This window comes from Centroberyx affinis, unplaced genomic scaffold (assembly GCF_046629955.1).
Source record: "Centroberyx affinis isolate AG114_WGS23_722 - 3 ecotype Tasmania unplaced genomic scaffold, CSIRO-AGI_Caff_v1 ptg000078l_1, whole genome shotgun sequence".
NCBI lineage: Eukaryota > Metazoa > Chordata > Actinopteri > Beryciformes > Berycidae > Centroberyx > Centroberyx affinis.
In genome coordinates this window covers 56,523-83,396 of record NW_027278787.1, presented here as the reverse complement: position 1 = coordinate 83,396, position 26,874 = coordinate 56,523, and the positions used below count along the sequence as shown (strand labels likewise).

General features: G+C 39.5%; 1 protein-coding gene across 4 annotated transcripts in view; it reads left to right on the top strand.

The window, feature by feature from the left end:
- LOC139645845 (AP-2 complex subunit alpha-2) overlaps positions 1-16,365 on the top strand; it is a 34,322-nt gene extending 17,957 nt beyond the window's left edge. Inside the window, exons 12-23 of one of the 4 annotated variants that reach the window (XM_071521707.1) lie at positions 164-261; positions 1,122-1,353; positions 2,970-3,134; positions 4,256-4,345; positions 6,686-6,819; positions 9,057-9,139; positions 9,361-9,450; positions 10,561-10,684; positions 10,767-10,883; positions 12,737-12,806; positions 14,444-14,578; positions 15,191-16,365. In XM_071521707.1, coding sequence (XP_071377808.1) covers positions 164-261; positions 1,122-1,353; positions 2,970-3,134; positions 4,256-4,345; positions 6,686-6,819; positions 9,057-9,139; positions 9,361-9,450; positions 10,561-10,684; positions 10,767-10,883; positions 12,737-12,806; positions 14,444-14,578; positions 15,191-15,268 — 1,416 coding nt within the window. In that variant the 3' untranslated portion in view covers positions 15,269-16,365. Of the gene's footprint in view, positions 1-163; positions 262-1,121; positions 1,354-2,969; positions 3,138-4,255; positions 4,346-6,685; positions 6,820-9,056; positions 9,140-9,360; positions 9,452-10,560; positions 10,685-10,766; positions 10,884-12,736; positions 12,807-14,443; positions 14,579-15,190 lie in introns of all 4 variants that reach the window. The other 3 variants (XM_071521715.1, XM_071521724.1, XM_071521732.1) reach the window with 3 other exon arrangements.
- Positions 16,366-26,874: the final 10,509 nt, after the last annotated feature.

The following is a 26,874-nucleotide window of genomic DNA, read 5'->3' as shown; positions in this document are numbered from 1 at the left end:
GTGTAGCCACTGAAGTCTGCATTATTATCTGGGCTTGTAGATGGGGAAAAGGGTTCTGGCAGCACAACGGCTAACTGCTTGGTTGTGTATGGTTTCTCTCCTGTTAAACTTAAGCCTAGCCTAAGCCTATGCCTATGCCTTCATGCTCTGTTTATACCTGCAGGCGCTGCAGGCCCCAGCTTGCCATGAGAATCTGGTGAAGGTCGGGGGTTACATCCTCGGGGAGTTTGGTAATCTGATTGCCGGTGACTCTCGCTCCAGGTACAAACTGTTCTTTAAAAAGTTAAATACTATATACATCTATACATTGTCTAAAACTGAGCATATTGCAGGATTTCCCAAAGGACATGAGTAGATCAAGGAGGGTTTAATGGGCACCTTAATGTTTCTGGCATCTGCCATTTTGGTTTAATATGCAAGAGAAATAATTCACTTTATTTTGTGTTTGACAAAGCAAATAAGAACTACCAGTGCTTAGATGCAGAGAAAATGGCAGTGCAAAAGTCAAGGTTTGCAATGGCATGACATAAATAAATCAGGTATTTATCTTATTTGTTAATGTAGCCCGTTATCAATGTTTTAGAAAAGGCTTACTGATATTATAGCTTTAATGTTGTAACAATTAAGTTGTAACAATGTACTTTGACTCACAACATAATGCTCCCATGTGAGCTCCACAGTGCTGCCAATGCCACTTTTGGCCAGCGGATGGCACAGGTGGATGCTGTGCTCGACATTGCTTTTGTCTCAATGACAATAAATTCATGAATAATGGAATTTTAGATATCTTGTTTTTTATTTCTCAGTCAAGGTGGCAGTAATCTTTTCTTAAGACAGCCCGCCTGACAGACCCTGTGTTTGATACCAATTAGAAATCATCGGATCCTAAATGTGACGCTTTCTTGAGCCCTGCTATTAAGTTTAATGTACAGAAGTTTGTGGCAGAAGGATTTGGTAGTTATTTGCTCTCTTCCTTTTCCTAGCATTGGTCTCATAGCCCTGGTCCTTGTGACCCTGTTGTGCTCAGGACTGGTTGAACTGGGCACGGTAAGGTTTTGTCCAGTTGAAGTAATCCATATAACTAGTTGACTGTGTGTGCTCTGTGTGTCCCTCTCCTCCAGTCCCCTGGTCCAGTTCAACCTTCTCCACTCCAAGTTCCACCTGTGCTCTGTGCCAACCAGAGCCCTGCTGCTGTCGGCCTACATCAAGTTCATCAACCTGTTTCCAGAGGTGAAGGCCACCATCCAGGACGTCCTGCGCTCTGACAGCCAGCTCCGCAACGCTGATGTGGAGCTACAGCAAAGAGCTGTGGAGTACCTGAGGCTCAGCTGCGTCGCCAGCACAGACATACTGGTGAGTTAAATATGAGGAGTGGACAAAATAATAGAAACACATACATCATTATCAAGTAGGTAATAAGGAGTAGGGCCACCCGTGCCTCCAGAATAGCTTTAGTTCTCCTAGTCCTGCTGTCATACTGCATCCTGAACTGTTGTAGTGGGATATTGGACTTTTCTTGAAGGGGGAAAGCTTCCATTTCTTTGATGGATGAAGGAGGTTAAAATCTACTTCCCATAAAGGTTCAGTGATGTTTAGATCTGCTGGTTAGGGAGGCCATGGAAGGAGTTTGATTTCATTCTGCTGTTCATGAAACAAGCAGTATGTGTCGTGGCGTTATCATCTTGGAATATGGGAACATCATGAAGGAACAGTGTTTGCACGCCAGGGTGCTTTTGGCCCTGTGAAATAGCCTCATATTCCTTGGCCGTTATGCAATCAAGCAGAGCAATCATCAGACCTCATGATTCCCAGTAGATGGCGCCATACCATTACAGATTCTCCACCATGTTCAGCAGCTGGCAACAGACGTTGTGGGTTGAAGGCTTCCATTGTCTTTTTCCAAACGTAAATCCATCTGGATGGAGGAAAAGGCAACTCCTCTTTAAGTATCAAAAGGCTAAATACTTTATTACGTCATAGAAGCATTAAAAACCACCAACATATTTCAGCCATTCAGGGTGTCAAAGCCACACAGCTGCCCATCAATCATCTTGAATTGGCTAAGGTAGCAGTGGGTGTGTCCAAAAATGCAGACTAATCAAACAGCCTACGTCAGTGATAAAGTGTAAAAACATAGCAAATGAATGACAAAGCATAGCCACATTGCAGACAATGAACAATCATATATAAGAAATAGCAAATCCTGCATAATACAATTCCATACACACATAGACAACAATCCCATATCAAGAGAGTTATAAGAACGCTGTAAGCTCAAAATCCTCATTGAGGCCAGCATAGACAGTAGCTCTGAACTTAAAAATCCACTTCTTTAAGGGCGGAGGGATACTTTTTCCATTGCACAGGGCTTAAAGTTCTGTTGTCCTTAACCCGGTTATGCATCTATGTGTGTTCACCTTGTGTGTAAGTGGTTTTTGAATGGCACACTTACATAAATACCAGCTTTGTGAAGCTTAGTACAGTTTTTGTTGAGACTATGTCTATGAGGCGTTGGTTCAATGTTGAGCAAATATCCTGTTAAGTGTTCATCTTTCCCTGTCAGCGAGCTTCACCACTGTTCCTTATTGCCGATGCAGTCCATCTGTGTTTAGTATGTGTTGTCATGGTTCCCCATGACATAATAAATAATGTTTGCCTCTGTGGAACTCTGTGTTCGTTGTCTCACGTTGCTTCGAAACTCACATGAAAAGTGGTGTTTGTCAGACCTCTTTTAAAGCTCACACACTATTAATTGGCATTCAACTTAATATGACTGGCCTATGTAGCTGCTGTAATTTAGTTTCTTCAAAGTTAAAGTCCTTTTTCAATGTAGTGTTTGAGGTGTTTTGTCGTCCACCTAAACGTGGACTATACATACACACCCATGAACATTGATGGTGCTGTAGCTTTAGGAATTGCCCGGGAACTAAAGCTTCACAGTATTGTCTTGCTCTGTGTCTCTCTTCCAGGCCACGGTCCTAGAGGAGATGCCTCCATTCCCAGAGAGAGAGTCATCCATCCTGGCCAAGCTGAAAAGGAAGAAGGGTCCAGGCAACCTGCCGGACATCGACGACGCCCGGCGGAACATCAATGGCAACACAGAGCACAACAACAGCAGCGACACCACAAGCAAGGTAGTGCTACAGTAGTGATGGCTAGCAGTACAGCTTGACCTTTGATTTTTTGTTTAGGATTTTGTTTTTATGTTTTCGGGTTGTCCGTCCGTCCGTCCATCCGTCCGTCCCATTCTCATGAACGCGATATCTCAGGAACGCCTTGAAGGAATTTCTTCAGATTTGGCACAAACGTCCACTTGGACTCAAGGATGAACTGATCAGATTTTGGTGGTCAAAGGTCAAGGTCACTGTGACCTCACGTCCGTCCCATTCTCATGAACGCGATATCTCAGGAACACCTGAAGGGAATTTCATTACATCTGGCACAAACGTCCAGTTGGACTCAAGCATGAACTGATTAGAATTTGGTGGTCAAAGGTCAAAGGTCAAGGTCACTGTGACCTCACAAAAGACGTTTTTGGCCATAACTCAAGAATTCATACGCTAATTATGACAAAATTCCACACAAATGTCTAATAGGATAAAATGATGAAGTGATGACATTTTATATCCAAAAGTTCAAAGGTCAACTTCACTGTTCAAAACGGTGGAAGTGCTGTCACTTACTTTTGCAGACACCAAAATCCTTTAAGTTGACCTAATAATCACATCAATTATATATGTTCAATAAATAGAGACTGTCCTTGCAATAATAAAACAAAGTTTATTGGCGGAGGCATACAACCGCGAGGCGGTTATTTCTAGTTTCTTTTAAATCTATTTTTGTCCTATCAATTACTGCAGTAGTAAGTGGATTAGAACTGCAAACAGATTATTACGTTTTTGTTATAAATTGAAGTAGAGATTAGAATTGAATGGTTAAATCACAAACAGCCATTAAAAAGACCATAACCACATACACTATCTAGCAGTCATATATTCTGTGTATTGTTCTGTGTACTGTATACACAGACTATATTCTACATTCTGACTACATTGTTAGTGCCACAATGATTATTGGGTTTGCAGCCTTTTTGCCTTTGCCTATATTTTTGCTGTGTTTTTGTTTTCTTTTGCATTTCCTCAGCATTTCCTAGATCTTCACTTCCACCTGTCCTCTCTCCCTCCTCCCCCTGTTTTCATCTCTCCTTTCTCTCCTCCATTTTTCTCTGTTCCATTCCTTTCCTTTCCTCCTTCAGTCTTCTCCCTCAGTGGTGGCAGACCTCCTCCCTACCAACCGACCCCGCCCTGCCTCCTCTGCTCCCATCATGCTCTCTGCTGGGACCATGGTACACTGCTAGCCAGCAACACCACTTAGAATAGAGTCAATGATGTCATTTATTCACTACCACTGGAGTGGCAACTATTCTTTTAAGCATGCAAAGATGTATAATCTTATGTGTTGGCTTATACTTCTGTCCGATTTTTTGGGGGGTGAAGTATCTCTCCATGATATAGAATTAAGTTGTTTTTTTATTGTTGGTTATTGCATTTGAATATCCTCAAAAACATGCAACATAAACAAAGCAAGCATATAGGGCCCTATTATTAAAGGATTATTTTATCCAGTAATATTATCAGCGTGACTCCCATATTATGGGGCATTATAAGGATACTCATAAGGAATGATGCGCTCATAATGTGTTATGATGATGCTTTCAAGAACTCGAAGAATGCTTACTAATGCATTATATTAGCATGTTACTGGCCACAAACTACTATAAGGACCCACAGTAAAATAAGTTGTGTAAAGTTAGAGGGAAGTTCCTGCCCAAAAACTTGTGTGACCTTAGAAGTTTAGAGATGTGTGTACAGACACTAAGACAAATTAAAGACATAAAGACAGAAATAGCAGTGACAAACGCAAAACACAAAAGTGAAAAGACAAAAGCGAACAAACGCAGCTGAGTGACTATTAGGATTTAGAAGCAATTTTAGCATATCTTTTGTTTATCTTAACCTTTGGATATTTATTCTTCATTTTGAAGAGTTGACCACAAGATTGTAGCACAGAGATGTAAAAAGAGACAAATAGCCGTAAAAGGAAATGGAGACGCTTTCCCATAAGGTAACATAACCAATCATGTGATATTGGTGGCTGGTTTGTGAAGAATTCAACTAGTTAGACCAGCAAGCCAGTTCAAACTGCGGAATCCACAGTTGAACATGTTGCCGCATACAAATTCTGGTGTACAGTAGCTTCCAACATGTACATTACAGGATAGGACGGTACAAATAAAAAAATCTGAAAAAGCACGATAAGAGACTAAAACAAATAGGAATAAACAAAGATAAAAACCTGTCCTGGCAGAGACTGGGAAAGAAAGAAAGTGCCTCTGCAATCTGCAGTATGTAGACAACTATGCATATACAAACATATACAAGTAAACTAGATCTAAATATATACTGTATATATATATAATATATATATATATATATATATATATATATATATATATATATATATATATATATATATATATATTATATATATATATATATATATATATATATATATATATATATACATACATATATACATATAAATATACATACATATACACATATATACATATACATACATATACACCCATACACATATATATACAAACACACATGGGCCATACAAAAATACAACAATAATAATAATAGTAGTAATAATAATAATAATTATATATATATATATGTATATATCTACACATACATACACATATGGTCAGTGGTCTGTTGGGCTGTACTAGTTAAGATCTTACCTTCAGTCTCTGTGGTGCAACTTAACAAAGAGACAGCTTTAACTAGTTTCAACACAACTGTTGGTGTAGATTTTAGAGCATAATTTATGATCAAATGCATGTTCACTTGGTGCAGCAGGCTGCTGATGGTTTCTGTGTTACACAGTAAAGTTCTTGTGCCTAATGTTAACTATGACTAAAGGCCATGAGTGTAAAGGACATTGTTACAGGACCTAAGGGAGCGGGCATGTATGACCTCTACAGTGGGTTGTTTTTCGGTGTTGAGCCAGTCTATGTAGAACGTAGAGAAGTTGTCCAGTAACTAAAATGACACTGTCTCGATCTCTGGGCCTGTTAGACAATGACACTGAGAAACTTGCCATCACTATCTGAGGTTCATATCAGTAATGCATCCATTTTCCAAAAGACTTCCTTGAGGGCTCTGCATTAGGGCTTTCTATCTGCCTGTGTGATTTGGAGAGAAAGAGTATTACAGTAGGGGATAGGTCCAGCCAAATCCAACTTCAGATCGTGAAAAATCTTAATGATACGGTTAGGTGTTAAAGAATGTGTTTGGTAATCTTTTCTCTTTGACAGTGACTGGATTGTCATTGATTTTATAGTCTATCCAGTCAGAAGGAACACTTTTTGAAAGGGACCACTACCGTTTTACTGGTATCTGCTTTCATATGTACATGCAGGTAATAATTGTATTAACTTTTAAGGGTAGTGATTCACTAGGCAGTTTTTGTAAATTCTAAAAATTCTGATAGCATGGATGTGCAGAACGACAATAGATGAGTTTTTGATTAGTATGTATGTAAATACTGTACAATTCTGTTTAGATTTGGTGTGCTTTTTATGGAAGTTGATGTTTGCCGATGTTTACTCCCCCAGGTTTCCTCCTACCCCTCCGCTGACCTGCTGAGTCTAAACCCCACCCCTTCAGCAGGAGCTAGCCTGCTAGTTGATGTCTTTTCTGATAGCCCCACCCCTGCATCCACAGATGTGTTTGAGGACAATTTTCCCAGGTAGGACACGAACAGCACTAACTGCTTGTTCACACAGTGAGCAACTTGGTTGATGGGTCAAACTATTGTGACCAATTGTGGACGGTGTGAAAGGCCCCAATTGCTTTTATGTAGTAGTCTCATCCCTCTACGATGTTTTGAACAGGAAAATCATGTATTTTTCCTACAGCATTAATTGAAAATAACAGAAAAAAATTGAATTACTTCATCAACCCCAATGATGGATGCAGCCGTTCTCCAAGCTGTGTTTTTAGATGTTTATTCCTGTAGTCTTTCAGTTAAAAGTAGAGGACCGGGAAGCTTTGAATGGCTGTAATCAACTTCTCATCCATTTTGCTCTTGCACGGCGGAACTGCTGTTCATGAAACAAAATTACATCGGTAGGGAAACAATGAAACAAAAAAACAAGGGAAACAAAAAACAACCTTTAAAATGTTTTTATCATGTAAGATTATTAAAAAAGATTATTAAAATTATTAAAAAAATTAATTAATAATAAATTAATTAATAAAAAAAATATTTAAAAAATTATTAAAAATTGAATTACTTCAGAACTTACCATCAACCCCAATGATGGATGCAGCCATTCTCCAAGCTGTGTTTTTAGATGTTTATTCCTGTAGTCTTTCAGTTAAAAGTAGAGGACCGGGAAGCTTTGAATGGCTGTAATCAACTTCTCATCCATTTTGCTCTTGCACGGCAGAACTGCTGTTCATGAAACAAAATTACATCGGTAGGGAAACAATGAAACAAAAAAACAAGGGAAACAAAAAACAACCTTTAAAATGTTTTTATCATGTAAGATTATTGACGTTTTAAGTTTTTCACCAATCATACATATAGTAGTTTGTTCAAACCAGCAACAGAACAGAACTTTCTCGTCTCCTCTGTTGCCCCTTTCACTTGTGGTATTCCTCAAGGGTCAGTCTTGAGGAATATTATTATTCCTCTATTATTTTCTATTTACATGCTCCCTCTGGGTAAAATTATTCGTCATCATAATATCCAGTTCCATTGCTATGCAGATGATACCCAGCTCTATGTTCCACTTAAACCCGGTGAAGCAGGTCACTTACCGTAAACTAGGATGCTGTGGGGGGCCGACAGTAAGGGTACATCCCTGGAATTCCCCAATCCTCGAAGGCCCCATGAAGTCAAATGTAATAAAAAACCTTTCAATAATCACACAATAAGACTCCAGGGTTAATCTTCCCAATTATATTGGTTGTATGTCCCAACTATTTTTATTTCGTGAAATAATAACATTTTTGCTGCTGTTGGGCAAAATCTGGTCAGATTTGTATTATAGCGATTGGTGAAATTCTGTTACAGTTATAAGCCAAAATGTCATAGACCAAGCCCACTTTCACTAATGACGACCAAACTTCAGATTTTCACTAGGACATGGTCCTAGAGCATGTGTACCGATTTTCATGCAATTTCACCAGTTGGATTAGGAGATACAGTTTTCTGGACTTTGTGGCGCCCCTATTGGTCAATATTTTAATGGCTTTGTGGTCTATGACATTTTGGCTTATAACTCAAACAGAATTTCACCAATCGCTATGAAACTTGGTAATCATGTTCCAACCCTTATGTGGTACATGCACACCAATGTCCATACAGATTCAACCAGTGTTTGCCCAACAGCAGCATTTTGAGTGTACAGCTAAACACTGTAAAGCCAATACAAAGTTGGATATTGACACCTTTTAACTTTTACGTTCTTCAGTATCAGAACTTGATAGATGGGGCCTGATGGCTCAACAGCCTAATATGACAAAACTGACAGTAATCTTAATGTAAACTTTAAAGGGCTGTATCTCCCACAGTGATTGGAAAGGGATGATTGATATTTTCTTTTAAATTTCAACAGCTAGACTCGAAAGTCAGCCACATATGAGCCACATATCCCATACTGTGCTCAGTATTGTGATGGAGAGTCCACCCTACACTCTAAAATCCTGTTAAGGAAATCCCATTAAGGAAAATTAAAACATTGTTCAGATTCACTAAATAGCCTAAATATAACATCTGAATAACACATTTTAATAAATGTAAATGAGCATATACTTTGCTAGTGTGGCAATTCAGCCCAAACAAAGCAAAGGGATTGAATAGGTAAAAACTTAATTTTATACGTTTTTTTTCACTTTGATAGAATAGAGTACTTTAACTAAAAATCCTGAATATGCACCATGTATATATGCGTGTGTGTTTGTGTGTCTAAACTCCAGGTTTGTGTGTAAGAACAACGGCATTCTCTATGAGAACCAGCTTCTGCAGATTGGACTCAAGTCTGAGTACAGACAGAACCTGGGTGAGTAGCGCTTTTGGTCAGCAATAGCATCTAGTTTTGCTCCTTTCGGTTTTGGGGAAATCAAATCTGAAATCAAGAATAATTCTGATGGGCTAGCATTGGAAACCTAAGAAAGCTCTTATTGGTATGTGAATCAGATGTAAAATCATATGTGATTGGTCCAGAACAATGAACTCAAGGTTAACTACAGTATGAGAGGTTGACTTGCTGTTGTCCCCTAGGTCGTATATATGTGTTCTATGGCAACAAGACATCGACACAGTTCCTCAGCTTCTCCTCATCTGTGACCAGTCCGGATATCCTGAAGACTCATATCCTCTCCACTGCTAGTTGGCACATGGCTCAACTGAAAATTGCTAGCTAACCAGCTAGCTAGCTCACAGCTACTATCCCTCTCACCAAGTAAAAGGATCTCTGTATTTTTGTTTGTCTTGTTTTGTGTCATAGATATCCAAAGTATGTCAAGCATGTCTGACCACTGCAGCTCTGCCTCGTGTTGTTTGCTTACATTGTAGTCACACAATGTGTCCTCTCATTGACCAGCCATACAAGCATCAGCTCACACTGTGGGGAAAAGGCTGAACATTCAGACATTGACAAGAATCAGCACTGTGTCATGCCGGCTCTCCATGCAGATCAGGAAAATATGGAAAATGATGATGATTTCCAGAGTTAGGGTTAGACTATGGAAAATTGCAAAATAAAGTTTGTACAAAGTCTGGAAATTCACTACCACGCCTAATAACTTCCCCCTCAGAGACTGTACACCACTGTAATATTATAAGCCTACACTCGAAGGCATAAAATAATCAGTGATAGCTCTCCAATGTGTAAAACTGAGGGCAGGAATTGTATTGAATTTCAAAGTAAAATGGCATAAAATCCCCGGTCATGATAAATAATAATAATAATATAATAATAATAAAAAAACTGGGAATTCAAGTCCATCTTCACTGAATGAGCTTGGACATCTGAAAATAGTTTAAAATTTGAAAATGTGTTTAGCACGGGGATATCTGGGCGTAAGACAGCCATTGGGAGGCTTAGCCATGTATATAGGGCTGAATGATTTTGAAAAAATATCTAATTGCGATTATTTTGACAGATTTTTGACTGAATGATCATTTTTACATCATTATTCTCATTTTCATTGAAAAACGTATTAAAATGATTATATAAGTCTGTAGAATATGATGTGTAGGCCAGGACATCTCTGCAGCACCACAATATTTCATTTAAAATGGTATTTTGACACACATTTCGCCTTTAACAAATATTGCGCCTCCTGCGATTTGAAAATTGCAGTAGGCCATATTGCGATTTCGATAAAATTTCAATTAATTGTTCAGCCCTACATGTGTAGGTGTGTTGGTGTATGTGTGTGCGTAGGTGTGTATGGTATCCTTAACCATGGCCTCCACAGCTCAACATCCATACAAAACCAGTAGACCCCATAGTAGATGGTGGGGCTCAGGTCCAGCAGATCCTCAACATTGAGTGTGTGTCTGATTTCACAGATACTCCAGTACTCAACATCCAATTCAGGTCAGTGGCTAAATGCATACTGTATGTATGTTGTATGTATTTGCTTATGAATGCTAATTTCTGACTGTATGCGTGTTAACAGATATGGTGGAACCCTTCAGAATATTGCAGTGAAGCTCCCTGTGATGCTAAACAAGTTTTTCCAGGCCACCGAGATGATGTCTCAGGACTTCTTCCAGCGCTGGAAACAGCTGGGAGCGTAAGACTCATTACATACTAACAACAATACATAAACTATTCTATAGGGAGATGTACCCGAGGTTAATGTCAGCAAGAACCGATGCACACTTAAAGGAGTGTAAAGGAGAAATCCCGCCTCAGATACGCCTACACTGTTAGTCATCAGGTTTTGATGTTCAATCCATTCCAGGAGTTATTTTGTGATGAAGTGGTTTTCTATGTTTCCCAGAATGCCTTGTGGCAACGCCCAGAGAAGGGGTGGAAACTTGCTTTCTATCAAAGATGTGCCTCTTTTTATGGATTTCTGCCTGTATGATTGTTGAATGTTTGGCTGACACCAAAATCTGACGTTTATCATTGATGTTTTAGGTAGCTGAAAAAACTTCTGTTATCAAACCGTAGGGTAGCTGTGCTGGAAATATGTCAGCCTGACATGACATTTGCATTTGTGCCCCTTATCGCCCAGTTGTGGATAAGTTGGTGATGCTGCTAGTGACTTGGGAAACATTTAAATGAGGCTGTGGGCACTTGCACAATGGCCTTTGGGCGTAAAAAACCCCTTTGCCATATTCACCACCAAACAACAAAATGGAAATTTCAAGGTACATTGCCAATAGCTGTTTTAGGGTGGACGTTTTCTTTAACTGGATTTAGCCATAATTAGGCTGCCCCATAAACATTTAGAAGAGTACTCGCGCACTTGCAGTCTCCTGCAACCTATGCAGCAACTTGTTAGCCTGGGAGCCAATTTAAATAAAGGAGAAATAAATTAAAAAATTAAGTAATTCCTGACTGTATATGAATATGGCTGCTGTCCAGCTGCTACTTACTGCAGTGTGGCGCACTGCAGTAAGTGGCTTTTTTACGGCAAATACTGTTAAGTCAATTTTCATAAATGAGGGGGGAATCAAATAAATACATTTACTCTAATGATTCGACTATGATCGGTGCAGTCCTTATGGGGTCTTTTGAGCAATGCATGCACCATCAATTTTTTTCGGGGATGCCCCAACTTATTTCTCCCACGGCACATCAGTCAGTCAGTCAGTCAGTCAGGTAACGCTTAGTAAATGCGGCATGTATATAACCCTCGCATTTTATTCAAATCTCAACTTTTATATTCGGTTCACCCCCGCTGGCTGAGCGATACATTTTGGTGGAAGAAGTCTGTGGGAATAGCCAGCGCATCCAGTCTAAATACTGAAAATGTATTGAAATAAAGTTTGGTGGGTACTACGTATACCGAATTGAAGATTGGCGATTAAAATTCATAAAATGTGTCGCAGCTGATAGAGGTCAGCATTGAGCCAGAAAATACAAATGGTACCTTTTCACATGCCAGTACTGTATTTAGACGACTAGCTTTATGGCACATGGATGCCTTGCTTGAAACTGCTATCATATACGTGAGTGTGTATATTTAAACAAATTAGGCCTGTGTCTGGTGGGCATTTCAAGTCCATCTTCATAAAGTGTCTCTCTTGTAGGTGCAGGGTTGATGTAAATAGGCTTGCCACGTAGAGTAGACACAATATTGAGTCAATATTGGCGTGTAGTGTTTGTTCTGCCATGGTTGTGTTGTTTTATCCACTCCTACATTCCAATCAGAATGGAAAGTCGATATGATCATAATGTACACAGCTTGCAGCCAGTCACTGGGTAGTAAATGAAAACTGAAAAATACCTACTGTAACTCAACAGTAACTTCCTCATATCCTTCACAATTTAATGTAATATCACGATTGACCAGATTGATTGGAGGTTTAACAAAATATTATATGAATAATAAATAATAAAATATTAGCAAATGCATTAATTACTTATTTTTTTTAATTAATATAGATAATTCTCTTCTCTCCCCTCTCTGTGCAGTCCTCAGCAGGAAGTTCAGAAAATCTTCAAAGCCAAACACCCAATGGACACAGAGGTCACCAAGGCTAAGGTAAAATATCACCACTACATGGGGAGTTGCTCAAAGGAGTCTGCTTTGGTGGCTGTGCAGCAACTACACACTTCACACTACTCTCATACACAGCTCAATCCGATGTCATGAGTGAAGCTTTCTGTAGACTTCGCTTGCTCCAGATCAGCCTTTTCACACTCGACACACATGCACTTAGTGAGTGTTGCATTTGAGTTCATGTTTGACAGCAAACCAAACATTGTAATGTCAACCACAGACCACACTTCCAAGTAGCTGTGTCCTATCATGGCATTGTGACAAATGACTAACGTGATTAAAATAATTTATTTTGTTTGCTGGAGAAAGTTGGAGAAATCAGGGTCCAAATCCAATGCCAAAGCCTGAGTTCCAAACTAGCATTTACCAGAAGAAAGCTGAGGAGAACAGTATTTTCTGTTAGTATTTACCAGCTGAGCACCTACAATGCGCTAGTGCACTTATCTAGTAGTATTTACGAGCTGAACATTGAGGTTAAGGGTATTTTATAGTGGGTATAGCTCATATCTACCATGTCTCCCATGTGACATGAACGTAGGGTTGCAAAATTCCGGGAATTTTCAAAGTTGGAAACTTTCCATGGGAATTAACGGGAATTTATGGGAATTAACGGGAATTTATGGGAATAAACGGGAATAAACCAGGAATTTACTAAATTGAAGGTATGCTCTTAATAGGGAACTTAAATATAGTTGGGGAAAATATATTTTAGCATAATCCTGACTAAAACAACCAGATATCATGCAAGTACAGTTGAATATCTATGCTATTCCTCAATCACATGCACATAGCACACTGCTTACTGCAGGGCTGTTGAGACCACGCCCCCTACATGCAACTCAACATTCATGTTTTTGTTCTTCAATGAAAGAATTGATTGTTCAATAAAATATTTAACACTTGATAAAGTTCTACTTACAAATAAATCTGTTTGTATTATTTTGGATGGATGTCTGCTTATAACAAAACAAATATTTATGCTTGGATATGATACCTTTCCATTAAATTACCCTCAATTCCCAGTTAATTCCCATAAATTCCCATTAATTCCCATTAATTCCCATAAATTCCCATAATTCCCATGGAAAGTTTCCAATTTGGAATATTTCCAAAATTCCCCAGCTTAACTTCCCATGGAAAGTTACCGGAAACTTTCCGGAAATTTACCGGAAATTTTCCACCCCTTTGCAACCCTACATGAACGCAGCATCAAATCTGAAGGGAGTCCAGCAATAGCCGAGCAAAGTTGAGCAAGAGAGAGGCAGGGGTTTACATTAACTGACGGAAATCCCAATACACCAAGCATTACATAATTATCATCTGCCATGTTATGTTGCATCCATTGGAACCACAGTCTCCAATGACCCATGCAGTTGTGATTTTTTTTTTGTACTTTGAGGTATCTCGAGAGTTTGTGTTTTCACCCGATTGAAGGGTTGCTTGGCATTAGAACTCAGGTAGTGGTTACTGTACTTTGTCACTGCTTGTGATCTTATTTTTTTTGCACTATTTTCTCTTGGTGTCAGATGTTTTTAGAAGCCCTTCATGGGGTTTTTGTATTTCTGTTTTTCTTCTGTTTTCAGTTTTTTATTAATTGGTGTCTGCATATTGTCTTGTAGATCATAGGCTTTGGCGCAGCTCTACTGGATGGGGTGGATCCAAATCCCACAAACTTTGTTGGAGCCGGAGTCATCCACACAAAGAGCACTCAGGTGGGCTGCCTGCTCAGACTGGAGCCCAACACACAGGCACAGGTAAACACACACACACACACACACACACACACACACATACACTAGGGCTGAACGATTTTGAAAAAAAATCTAATTGCGATTATTTTGACTGATATTGCAATTGCGATATGATTTGCGATATTAGAGGGAATGATCATTTTTACATCATTATTCTCATTTTCATTGAAAAACGTATGAAAATGATTATGGTGTGATTTTTGCGGGGATCTGTACCAAACAAAGATGTTTTCTTAAGTCTGTAGAATATGATGTGTAGGCCAGGACATCTCTGCAGCACAACAGTATTTACTTTAAAATACTATTTTGACACATTTCCCCTGTAACAAATATTGCGCCTCCTGCGATTTGAAAATTGCAGTAGGCCATATTGCAATTTCGATAAAATTTTGATTAATTGTTCAGCCCTAACACACACACACATACACACACAGACGTATTACTCTACTTGTGAGGACCTTCTCTGCCCACATTCATTCTCTAACCTATAATATAACCCAAACCTTAACACTTACCCTAACCAATACCTAAACTAACCCTTTAAGAAGTGATAAAAGTATAGTCCTATATTGAGCTGTCATATAGACTGTGTAACTGTGTGTGCTGTCTGTTTAGATGTACCGTCTGACCCTGCGGACCAGCAGAGACTCGGTGTCTCAGAGACTGTGTGATCTTCTGTCTGAACAGTTTTAGACTCCTGCCAACACAGCACCAGCATTATCACACCTTTACCCTCCTAGTCTCACTTTAGATTGGATTTGATGCAATGTACAGTGTAAATTCTTTTTTTTTTTTTATATATATATTTTACTTATTATAAATGTATATGGAATGTCTTTTCCACACAGCTTTACTAATATGACACTGCTTTAAACCTGTTCTGTACTGTATATCTGTGCTCTCACACCATGTGTTCACACTGCGAGCAACTCGATTGATGCGTCGCTCCATTTTGACTGATTGTGGGCGGGGCCGGAGGCTCTGATTTCATCCATGTAGTGGTCTGGTGCAGTTCTAACAGGCAAATCATGTATTTTTTGCTGCTTTGGTGTTGCCTTTCATAACATTACATCATTTTCATGAATAGACATAGCTAGTTGGCAAGCACTAATTGGATAGCATTAGAAAAAACCGATTACTTCAGAGCTTACCATCGACCACAGTGATGGATTCAAGCTTTCTCCAAGCATTGTTTTTGAAACATTTATTCCTGTAGTCTTTCAAATAAAAGTTATAGAGAAGTGCGAAGCTTGTCCATTTTGCTCTTGCGAGGTGGAAGTTTTGCTCATAAAACCAAATCACATCAGCTAGGAAGCGAGGAGGTGTTGACCGTCCACACATCGGCAGAGTTACCCCGGTCACTCAGCTCTATAGGAAATGAATGTACGTCCACTGACTTGTCGCTCGTGTTGCTCGCAGTGTGGAAGCATGGTCAGTATTCATAGCTGTGCCTCTGAGAGAAGAGCTTATGTCACTCAGTCAAGAACAGAAGGAGCCATGAAATAGGCTACAGTGATACTCCTCTTAACAAAGTTTACTGAAGCACTGCCACACTACTTTAGCCTTATTGTATTTATTCACAGAAACACTATGAGTCCAGTCGATACAAATATTCAATACCATATGGTATGATTTCTATTTAATAGAAATGAAACCATAATATACCTTAATGCCATATTTAATGTCTCCTTCTTATAGTAAACACTTTTCCTACAGCAGGGGTGTCAAACTGTGGTCCTTGAGGGCCAGTGTCCTGCAGGTGTTTGATCCTCCCTGACAGTTAATGAGCCACACCTGGCATCTCATTTATCAAAGCTCTAAATGTGTGCGTAACAACAGCCAGTACTCAAAAAAAAAAAAAATCAAATCAAATAAGCATACGCACACCTGTCAGTAATCTGCCTTGATAAATACCACACTTTATAAACCACCATCATGCACGTTAACATAAATATATGCCCCTAATTGACCATATAGTATGGTAACAACCTTCCCTTGAAATGCTGCAGGAAATGTCATTGATGTCAGCCCTATGCTGAACATAGCTCAGACAAGGACAAGCAGGAGGAAGAATCTTTCTCATGCAGAAATGAACATTTGAGTATGTTTCTCTAAGCTTAGTACATCAAAATATTGCAAAAACTACACCAATCCATAAGCCACCCATCCACAGCTTGTCCCTGAAGACAAAGTTGGGGGTAGAGGTCCAATAAAATAGGCCTTGGAAAACACATTGAGCCAGGTTCACTCTATACAGGGATGAAAATGCGGGGGGGACTGCAGAAAGATCAAAAACCTGCAGGACACCAGCCCTCGAGGACTAGAGTTTGACACCCCTGATCCATAATATTGAACAGTTTAGATTTGTCAACACTTTCAACACTACTTTGTACAAAAGCTAGAAACATGAGAACCAAGACAAAATCATTTTTTAATTAATTGTCAATACAGTTCCAGTTTGCCTCTCAAAGATGGCATCAGAGATTTAAGTTGTTTTTTTTCCTGTGGAATAGACTTGATCATTTTCAGAAATATCAATTGAAATGAATCCAGCAGTAAAAAAAAAATAAATAAACCTGTGGAGAGTGTTAAAAGTTCTGGCCAATTCAGGAATAAGGCTAGGTTTAACTAAATAGTTGCAAGGCATTACTGTGATGTGTCATTTTTACAGAGTTGTTGCCATGTTGCCTTTAGTTGCCTTTACTATACCCCTAGCCATAGATCAATCTGTGTGGGCTCATTTTATTGTTGGATGTGAGATTTCACATAATTTGAGGGCCAATGAGCTCTATTTACTAGCTTCGCGAGACTTGTCTGGCTTGCGAGGCTATTTATTTACTGCTATGAGGCACACAAGATCCCAGCTGTGTTCCAGCTACCAGCAGCAGACCAACCAGCCCAGCTTTACCATGTGCCTTCATGTTGTTCAGCAGCTCATCGTCCAGAACAAGTCTTCTACTACTACACTGAGTTTCTGCTCTGCTTTTGTTGTTTGCTGAGAACGATACAGTACTGGCTACTAGCAGGAGTGCAGGGTTAGAGTAGAAGAGCCCCTGACACCACTGCCCTGCCACCCTGTGCCTTCTATTAAGGTGGCTTGTTTCCTCTAGAGCCGATATAACCTGCTCTCTGTTCCCTATCACATTATGGGTGTTGCCAAATATAGTTGATTGTGTCTCTTACGTCCTGTGTCTGCGTGTTATTTTCCTGTGTATTTCTGTCACTCTCACACACACTATGAAATACCCCACACCAGTGTATTCAGTTGTTGTACACCATAGATTTGCTGGTGGCTTATTTAAGAGGTTAAAGAGTAAGAGTGCCAGGTGATGTCACCACCTGTCGTACTCTATAGAAGGTGACATCACCTGGCACAAAGACCAGCCAATAGCAGATGGCCAGTGCACTACCCTACTTTTCACCATTAGGTGTCAGGCTTCACCACGAATTTGGGTTTGGGGATTAGTTACTCTTTAAGGGTTAAACTAGGACCACCTCTCCTTCACGCCCCTGTGGGGTATTTGTTGCCTCTAGATGGCGACAGCTGTCAGTTTTGAGTTATTTTTTCAAAATGCATTTATTAAATTTTTTTTAGTTCTATGCAAACTGTTCCATCAAAATGAAAATAAATGTGTAGAATATTATGTTAAAGCATAAAATTAAAATAACAGAGAAATCTATTTTGCATAAGTATTCACCCCCGTTGCTTCGTTTGGGATAAATTGCCACAGTAGCAAAATTTTGCTACCAGCTCCCTTAATGGGACTGAATGGCATTTTAGGGTGTAGGATGGACTTCAGTATAGTTTGGGATATATGGTTCATTTATGGAACCAGAGAAAATGTAAAATAATCGATTGGTCAAAAGGGGGCGTAGTGATGGGCGTGGTATATCACCAAAAGGCACATAACTACCTTGCAGGGTGTTGTCGGCCATGGCGGAGGTCTGCGCTCTACTGAGCACATTTTCTAGTATTTAAACTGTATTTAGCCTAGTGGTTCCATAGAGACAGAAACTGTTTAGTTCAGTAATAATAACAGTAAACTTTATTACTGATAGAATATATGTGAACCTATTTACTCACACTAGAGCAAAAATCCTGCTTGGAGAAAAAGAGGAAATTGTGGGAAATTGAAGGTGAAGTTATTCCAGGTCGGATTAATAAAATGGTCTTTGAACATACTGTATTTCTATCAGAAAATAAGTTTACTATTATTATTACTGAATTAAACAGTGCCTGCCTCTTGCCCCCCCCCCTTTCTCTCACTCTCCGCTCTCCAGGCCTCCATAGTATTGAAAGGGCGCATTGCGCTGTATGTTGACTTGTAGCTGTAGCGGCTACTTCTCAGTCCCAAACATAATGATCTTGTTCTCACGCCTTACCAAGTCGTTCCAACAACATAAGTATCTCGTTCCCATGCATTACTAATTATTTATTTCAACAACTTTGCAACAAATTACAGTGAAGTTAATGTTATTGCCAGCCAATGTGCTATAGCTCTATCTATGTTAGCTAGCTGATGTTACTTTTCTATCTAGTCTGTCTATGAAATACAGGTTTTTCCATACAATACCCTACTAGTTAGAGTCCAAAGTTTTTGAGGAGAATAATAATAACTAGAAAAGATTACATTTTCTGGAGAAAATTTGTGTGCTTGCTTTAGTTTTTTCCAGTCTGAACTCATTAGAAAGTTTAGAGTTTAAATGCTTGTAGAATTTGATTATTTGGAGGTTAAGCAATTTATTTGTCAGCCAAATGTCCTGTAGTAATCAGTACATTTTAGAATAGGTAACAATGATATAAAAAGTAGTATGAGCAGTAGTAAAAGTAGTATCGTAATATCAGTAGTAGTAGTAGAAGTAGCAGTAGTAGTAGCATATGGGCTAAAAGTAATACTAAAGTAGAAGTAACAATAGCAGTAGCAGTAGTAGTGGACTGGTTAAAGTTCAAGTTCAATAACTTTATTTGTCCCCGGTGGGGCAATTGGTTATGCAGCAGTGGGACGCATACATTTAGCACACATAAAACACAGGGCACATAAATACAACACTAGACCAAAAGACATACAGTAAATACACAGTAAAAATACTCAGTCAATTAAAAAGATACAACATTATGCAAATATGTAACTACCTTTTCCTCCTAGAGTTTAGGAGGGAGATGGCAGAGGGTATGAAGGAGTGTTTGTATCTGTTGGTTTTAGCTAGTGGAAGTCTGAGGAGGGAACCAGATGGCAGAAACTGAAACTGTTGATGTAAAGGATTGGAACAATCAGACAGGCTGGATTCTGCTTTCTTATATAACTGTTTGTTGTAAAGATCCTGCAGAGTTTCCTGTGCAGTGCCAGTTATTTTGCTACAGACATTAACCACCTTATTGAGTACATTTCTGTGTTTTACCACCAGCAGATAAAGGAAAAAGTGACTCACAGACTCAATAAAAGATCGATAAAACATTGTCATCAGGGTCCTGTCAACCTGGAACTTAGAGAGTTTCCTGAGACAAAATAGACGCTGCTGGCTTTTCTTGTACACCATGTCAGTATTACTCTCAAATGTCAGTTTATTGTCTAGTATAGTTCCCGAATACTTGTAGGACTCCACTATTTCTATATTCTGGCCATCAATCACTGTACTGACAGGAGAGGGGTGAGAACGTCTAAAATCAATACACATATTCTTCGTCTTTGACACATTCAGTACTAAAAACGATTCATGACACCAATTTGAAAAATAGTCAACAGGACCATGGGAAATTTCCTCGCTGTTTAGCAGGCTCACTATGACTGTATCATTAGCAAACTTCAAGATGTGATGGTTTTCATACATTCTGCGGCAGTCATTAGTGTACACTATGTACAGTAGAGGAGAGAGGACGCATCCCTGGGGAGAGCCAGTGGATGTTACGGACAGCTCGGAAAATTGACCATTTACTCTCACTCTTTGCGTCCTGCACGTGAGGACGTCTAGAATCCAGCCAACAATGCCGCTGTCCAAGCCAAACTTGTCTGTGAGCTTCTGGACTAGCAGATGTGGCTGTATGGTGTTGAAGGCTGATGAAAAATCCACAAACAATAATCTTGCATGGTTGTTAGAGTTCTCGAGGTGCTTGTATATGTAGCTGAGCAGAGTTAGTGTGGCATCCTGAACCATGGTAGTAATAGTAGTAGTACAGTACCAGTAGTAGTAGTAGCTGTAGCACTAGTAGAAGAAGTAATACTAGCAGCAGTAGTTGTGGTAGCGGCAGTCATTGTAGTAGTAGTAGTAGGTGTCAAGTCAGTCAGTTCGACAGGTCTGCGAGTTAGACAGGTGGTTAGACAGGTCAGTCAGTTAGATTGGTCTGTTAGGCAGGTCAGTGAGTTAGACAAGTCAGTCGGTTAGACAGGTCTGTGCAGTGAGTTAGACTGCTAAGTCAATTAGACAGGTCAGATAGTTCTTTTAGTGGTGTATGTTTCTGTATGCATGTGTGTGTTTGTGTGTGTTCTTCAGTAGCAGTGGTAGTAGAAGTAATAGCAGCAGTTGTAGTGGTACTAATAGGAGTTGAAATGTTTTAAGTAGTTGAATTAGTAGTTGCAGTAGTAGTTGTAGCAGTACTAGTAGTAGCAGTAACATCAGTAGCAGTTGTTGCAGTAGTAGGGGTGAAGTGTAAAAGAGTGAATGCCAGTCATTAAAGGATAAGGCTGGTGTTTTTTAATGCATCGCTTACCGTCAACAAATCCTATGAAAATAACAAAATCAGCAATGATTTGGTTTTGCCAACAAGTCTCGTCCATGTAGCCGGTGCCCAATGCAGCCATGTCCCAGCAGCCATAGAACTCCATTGTATTAAAGAAACGATTAAAAACATGTCACAGAGCCATGCCGTTGCTCTGGGCAACATATTTCATCATCACGATGCACCGGGCCAGCCGACTTTTTCCTCAAACAACTTTATAAGCCGGCTGTAAACACGTTTGCCATCTCAGGAAAGTAGTTCCATAGCACCAAAAATAGTCCCCGGTGTAATGAAGAATTTGTTCCCATTTGAATTTGATAATAATATTGAATTTGGTAATAACTACAACAGCCTGACTTTTCGTGGTAACAGTTAGCGATTTTTAAAATTGAAACTATGTTAAACTAGGTTTTTAGCTCACAATTGGAGCCAATGACTTCCAGGTTGACGGCTAAAAACGGTACGTATTTTCATAAGATTTGTTGCCGGTAAGCAATGCATTAAAAACACCAGCCTCATCCTTTAAGACATGGTGTCAGATCTTTCCTATTAAATGCAATTAAATCACATCACTTGATGTATTTGATACAGTTGCAGTTGTCCAAATACTTTTGCAACTGTATCAAATACATCAAGCAATGAACTTAAGGTTTTACTCTTCAACTTCACAATGTTTTTTACCCACATTCTTGCCATTTCTTTTCAGCCAGGCAGTAATTGTCATGGCAGTGGTGGCCTTGTTTGAGTCGCACAGTAATGATTGTTTTGTGTTCTTGTGCATTCAAAGCCAAGGAGGCAGGAATATATTTAAGAATCTTTTTTTTTGATAAAAATTGATTAAGCATTTCATTAATCATACAGCCAGTAAACATAGTGTATTGTTATGCAGTGTGTAATCCAGAGACAGTGGCCCCTGGTAAGGGGCCACCAGGATACAGCAGTTGTGCCACATCTGGTCAACAGTCCCAATGAGAGTCAGAGGTATAGGTCCCAGATGTGAATGTTTGGTTGGTTGCTGGCTTTACTTCAAGTTCAAGTTTAGGTTTATTGTCATATGCACTCAAAAAGTATCACGTACATTCAATTGCAACGGAATGTGTGTGCCCTGGCTCTCTCAGCCTTAAAAACAATAATAAATAAAAAGGTTAAATTAACATTCAAGTGACAATAGATACAATGGAGTGAATAGTGTGCACATGTATGCATGTGAATGTGTGTGTGTGTGTGTGTGTGTGTGTGTGTGTGTGTGTGTGTGTGTGTGTGTGCACACTTAGTGTTCAAGAACTGTTCATTATTCGAATGACCTGAGAGTGAAAACTGTCTTTGAGACGGGTGGTCCGAGCTTTAATGCTTTTGGTAGCGTTTTCCAGATGGGAGGAGTGAGGACAGAGTATGTGCTGGGTGGCTTGTGTCCTTGATGATGCTCAGGGCAGCGGGTGCTTTAGATATCCTGAAGCTGTGGCAATGGTGAGCCTATAATCCTTGATGCTGTTTTTATTATGCTTTTTAATTGCTTGTGATCTTGTGCTGTGAGGTTGCCAAATCACACCAGAATGCCTCCAGTAATAGATACTCTCTATTGTAGCTCTGTAAAAGTTGATCAGGATGCTTGTGGAAAATTTTAATCTTTTAAGGCATCTTAGAAAGTACAGTCTCTGTTGCGCTTTCTTAAAGATGTGGCTGGTATTGAAGGACCAAGAGAGGGAGTCGGAAACATGAATGCCTAGAAATTTGAAGCATTTTACAATTTCCACAGGTGTACCTTTAATGCAAACTGGGGATGGGTGTTTTCGGACTTCCTAGAATCAGCAATGATCTCTTTTGTTTTATCATCATTCAGAGAGAGGTTGTTTTCTTGACACCATATAAATAGATCATTCACCTCCATCCTGTAAGCATCCTTCTTCTTGTCATGTATCAGTCCTATCACAGCGGTATCATCTGCAAATTTTACAATGCTGTTGTTATGATACTTAGCAACACAGTCATATGTGAACAGACTGATGTGTAGTAGACTGAGGCAGCAACCCTGTGCTCCTGTGTTAAGAACAATGGTGGATGAATAGCTGGTATTTACTCTCACTGTCTGTCTGCTTGTCAGAAAGTCATATAGCCAATCACAGATGGAGTTACAAAGACAAACGTCCCTGAGCTTTAACACCAGTTTAGATGGAACAATGGTATTAAACGCAGAGCTCTAATTAATAAACAACATTCTGGCATATGTGTTCATTCCATCAAGATGTTTGAACACAGTATGCAGAGCAAATGATACAGCATCTTCCACTGATCACTTCATCGATCATCGAGGGTGGCCAGGATGCTAAGGTTAATAAATGACATTGCTAGTTTTTCAAAGCATTTTTAATTACTAACGTATTATTGCATTCCTATGCAATAATACGTTATCAGCCATTATTTTAATGAACTGGAAACAACATAAACCAAACTGTTTCAGTATAGAAAATTGGCTGAAGGACTTTATAGACTTGTTATCAATGGAGCGGGCTGTTTCAGTCCTGCAACTTTATTAGATCTTATTTTGAAAACATTCAAATTTAACTTCCTTATTGTTAAATTCTGTCCCCAAGTGTTTATTCTGCTGTAGTAATCATGAATGAGATGGCTTGCCATCACAATTTCACAAGCTCTCCATCCAAATTATATTATTTTCACTTTGTAATGACATTTTTAAATTGTTTTTTTACATTCTAGCCATTGCTAGAAAGATTTGTGGCTCAGAAATAAACAGAAAACTGCACAGTCTTTGTTGTCATTGAACTTTTATTTATCACATCGTATCGTGGTTGTATCGAATCGTGAACCTCATATCCTGTATCGAATCATATTGTGAGATCATCCCTATTAGAAAGAGTTTAAATGTCTTTAAAATTTGATTATTTTGAGCTTAAGCAATTTATTTGCTAATGTCCTGTAGTAATCAGTACATTGAAGAGTAGTTTTAAAAACTAGTAGTAGCATGAGCAGTTGTAAAAGTAGTAGTAGTAATATCAGTAGTAGAAGTAGTAGGACTAGTTGCACAGTACCAGTAGTAATAGTAGTAGCTGTAATTGTAGCAGCATTAGGGGTTGCAGTAGTAGGTGTAGTAACACTTGTAATGGTGGTAGTTGTGGTATTCATTAAAATAGTAGTAATAGAAATATTAGCTGTAGCAGTTATAAATAGAAGCATTTGTCGTATTTCCAGTAGTACCAATAGTAGTTGTTACAGTGGTATCTGTAGTAGTTGAAACATGCAGTAGTAGGTAGCAGTAACAGCAGTAACAATATTGTAGCAGTAGCACAGGTAGCAGCGGTGGTGGCAATAGTACAAAAGTAACAGCATCAGCAATTTTAGCAGTAGTAGGTGCAATAGTAGTAGTTATAATTGTAGTAACAGAATTAGTAGTAGCGGTATTAGTTGTAGTAGTAGTTGTAGCAGTAGTAATTGTAGTGGTAATAGTAACTGTAGAAGTAGTAGAAATACTTGTAGCATCAGTCATTGCAGTAGTAGTAGATGTAGTTGTAACAGTAGTAGCAGTAGTAGTAATAGTAGTCATGGGTGTGTCGAATACAGTGGTTGCTAGGGTGTTAGTACGTGATTGCCAGGCTGTATTAGGTGGTTGCTAGTGTAGTAGGAACACTTGTTTCAATATTAATGCAGTACTCCCTCTTAGTTCTCGACACACCCCCCACAGCACTAGATTGACTCCTCCCTGGTCCAGCCCTCCAATTAGCTTGTCAGGGTATTTAAGGCAGCTGTGGCATCATGGCTGCCTTTCCTTTTCTCTGCCTGTTGGTTGCCATATTGGCCCCTCTTTGTGACTCTGAGGTAGGTGATGCAGTCATGAGGTTGTTTAAGGGTGTTTCTATGTACTCAATGACTGAGTTTTATTTTGTTTGTAATAGTCTCCTGTCTACCTGGTCTACCTGGTCGTACTGGTGTCTGCTGGCTGAGATTTGTGAATTAAGGTAGGTTTTCCAACTGTTTGTGCACCAAGCACATGTGAAGTGGTACTGCAACTGATCAATCTTATCTGCTATAGTTCCTGTCTGCCCTTGGGTGCTGTGGATTCTTACCACCCTGAGTCTGCGTAGCCAGCGCACATTTCGTCAAGGTACTGGTCACTGTAGTTAGGGGTAAGTAGGGTACGATAAATACCCGAGGTAATGGTTATTATAGTGTTATAGACCTGTTACTAATGTGCCTCTTGTATTGTAGGTCTCTATCAGCTGCTGTTTTGCCTCTATAGTTTTGTATTTACTGTGTATGTGTGTTGACTTGGTTGTTTTATCTCGTTGCCAGTTGTATCTGGTACTTTTAGTGAGAGCCAACTGGTTTGTTATTAATGACCTTTTTATGTTGTTCGAGTAATCTAGTATATCTGTTATCTCCTTATAGGGGAGCAGAGTGCTGGCTGGTTGGAGAGGCTCGACACCCTGGTGCGGTTCCCTTCACAAGTTTGTACTGGTAAAAGAGCACTGGGACACTGTTTTTCACCTTTTTGCTGTGATTGCTGTTTTGCAGTGAATACACGTGTGGTAGGTAAGTGGTTGCACTCCTGGACACGCCCTCAGTTAGTCTGCCTCTCCATTGCTGGCCTCAGCCCACGCTCCCCTTCGTAAGTACTGGAAGTGTTTTAGTAAAAGAATTGCATTTGTTAGACATTAATTAAATTATTGTAATAAATATTTTGTTACGTCCTTTCACATAGGTTTGATTCCTTTTTCATTTGTGTTTAACCCATCCTCTCCACAGACCCTTCCAGTCATTAATTATTCAATAAATTTGCATTTCTTTTGGAATCACGTCTCTGTCTTACTTTAGTTATCGAACTTGTGTAGCCTGTGTATGACCGAGGTATTAGTCCAGGTTCCTCAGTATACTTCCTGGGGTGAAACTCCCCAGGTGGCGTTGTCAGGTTAGTTATATTCTGTTTGCTTATATCGCCACCCCGCCACATTCTGGCATTGTCGGCAGGATCTACTGTAAAAGCAGAGACGTGTGTTCTTTTTTTTGTTTTTGTCTACCAGTTGGTTCATTTTATGTTAAGTATTTGTATATGAATGTGTATGCATTTGTATATTTTAGTGGTTAGTGTGTATGACATAGGCAAAACAGCAGCTGGTCCTGCAAGCATCTAGAACTCCAAGCAACAGGCCTGTGTTAACCTCTCCTGTCTCCCTCTTCATCATGGAGGACGCGAACCAGTTAAGAGACTTGGTTGCCCAATTGCAAGCTGAAAACCGACTGCTGCGGGAACGGGAAGCAGCACCTGGTACTAGTGCGGCATCAACAAGTGACTCTGCTCCTCAGCCCCTCTCCTCTAGTGCTCCAGTAATTGAGCGACTGGTTTATGTCCCGAGAGACAGAAAATGCCCAATGTTTAGAGGTAGGACTGGTCTAAGCATTGCAGAGTGGGTGGAGGAAGTTCAAGCTTGTATGCGTGCCCGCCACTTGTCTTGGGCTGATCAAGCACTTTTCATTTATGATCATTTGGAAGGTGAGGCAAGAGAGGAGATAAAATATCGATCTAGAGAGGAAAGGGAGGATCCAGACAAAATCCTTGACGTATTGCAGGAGT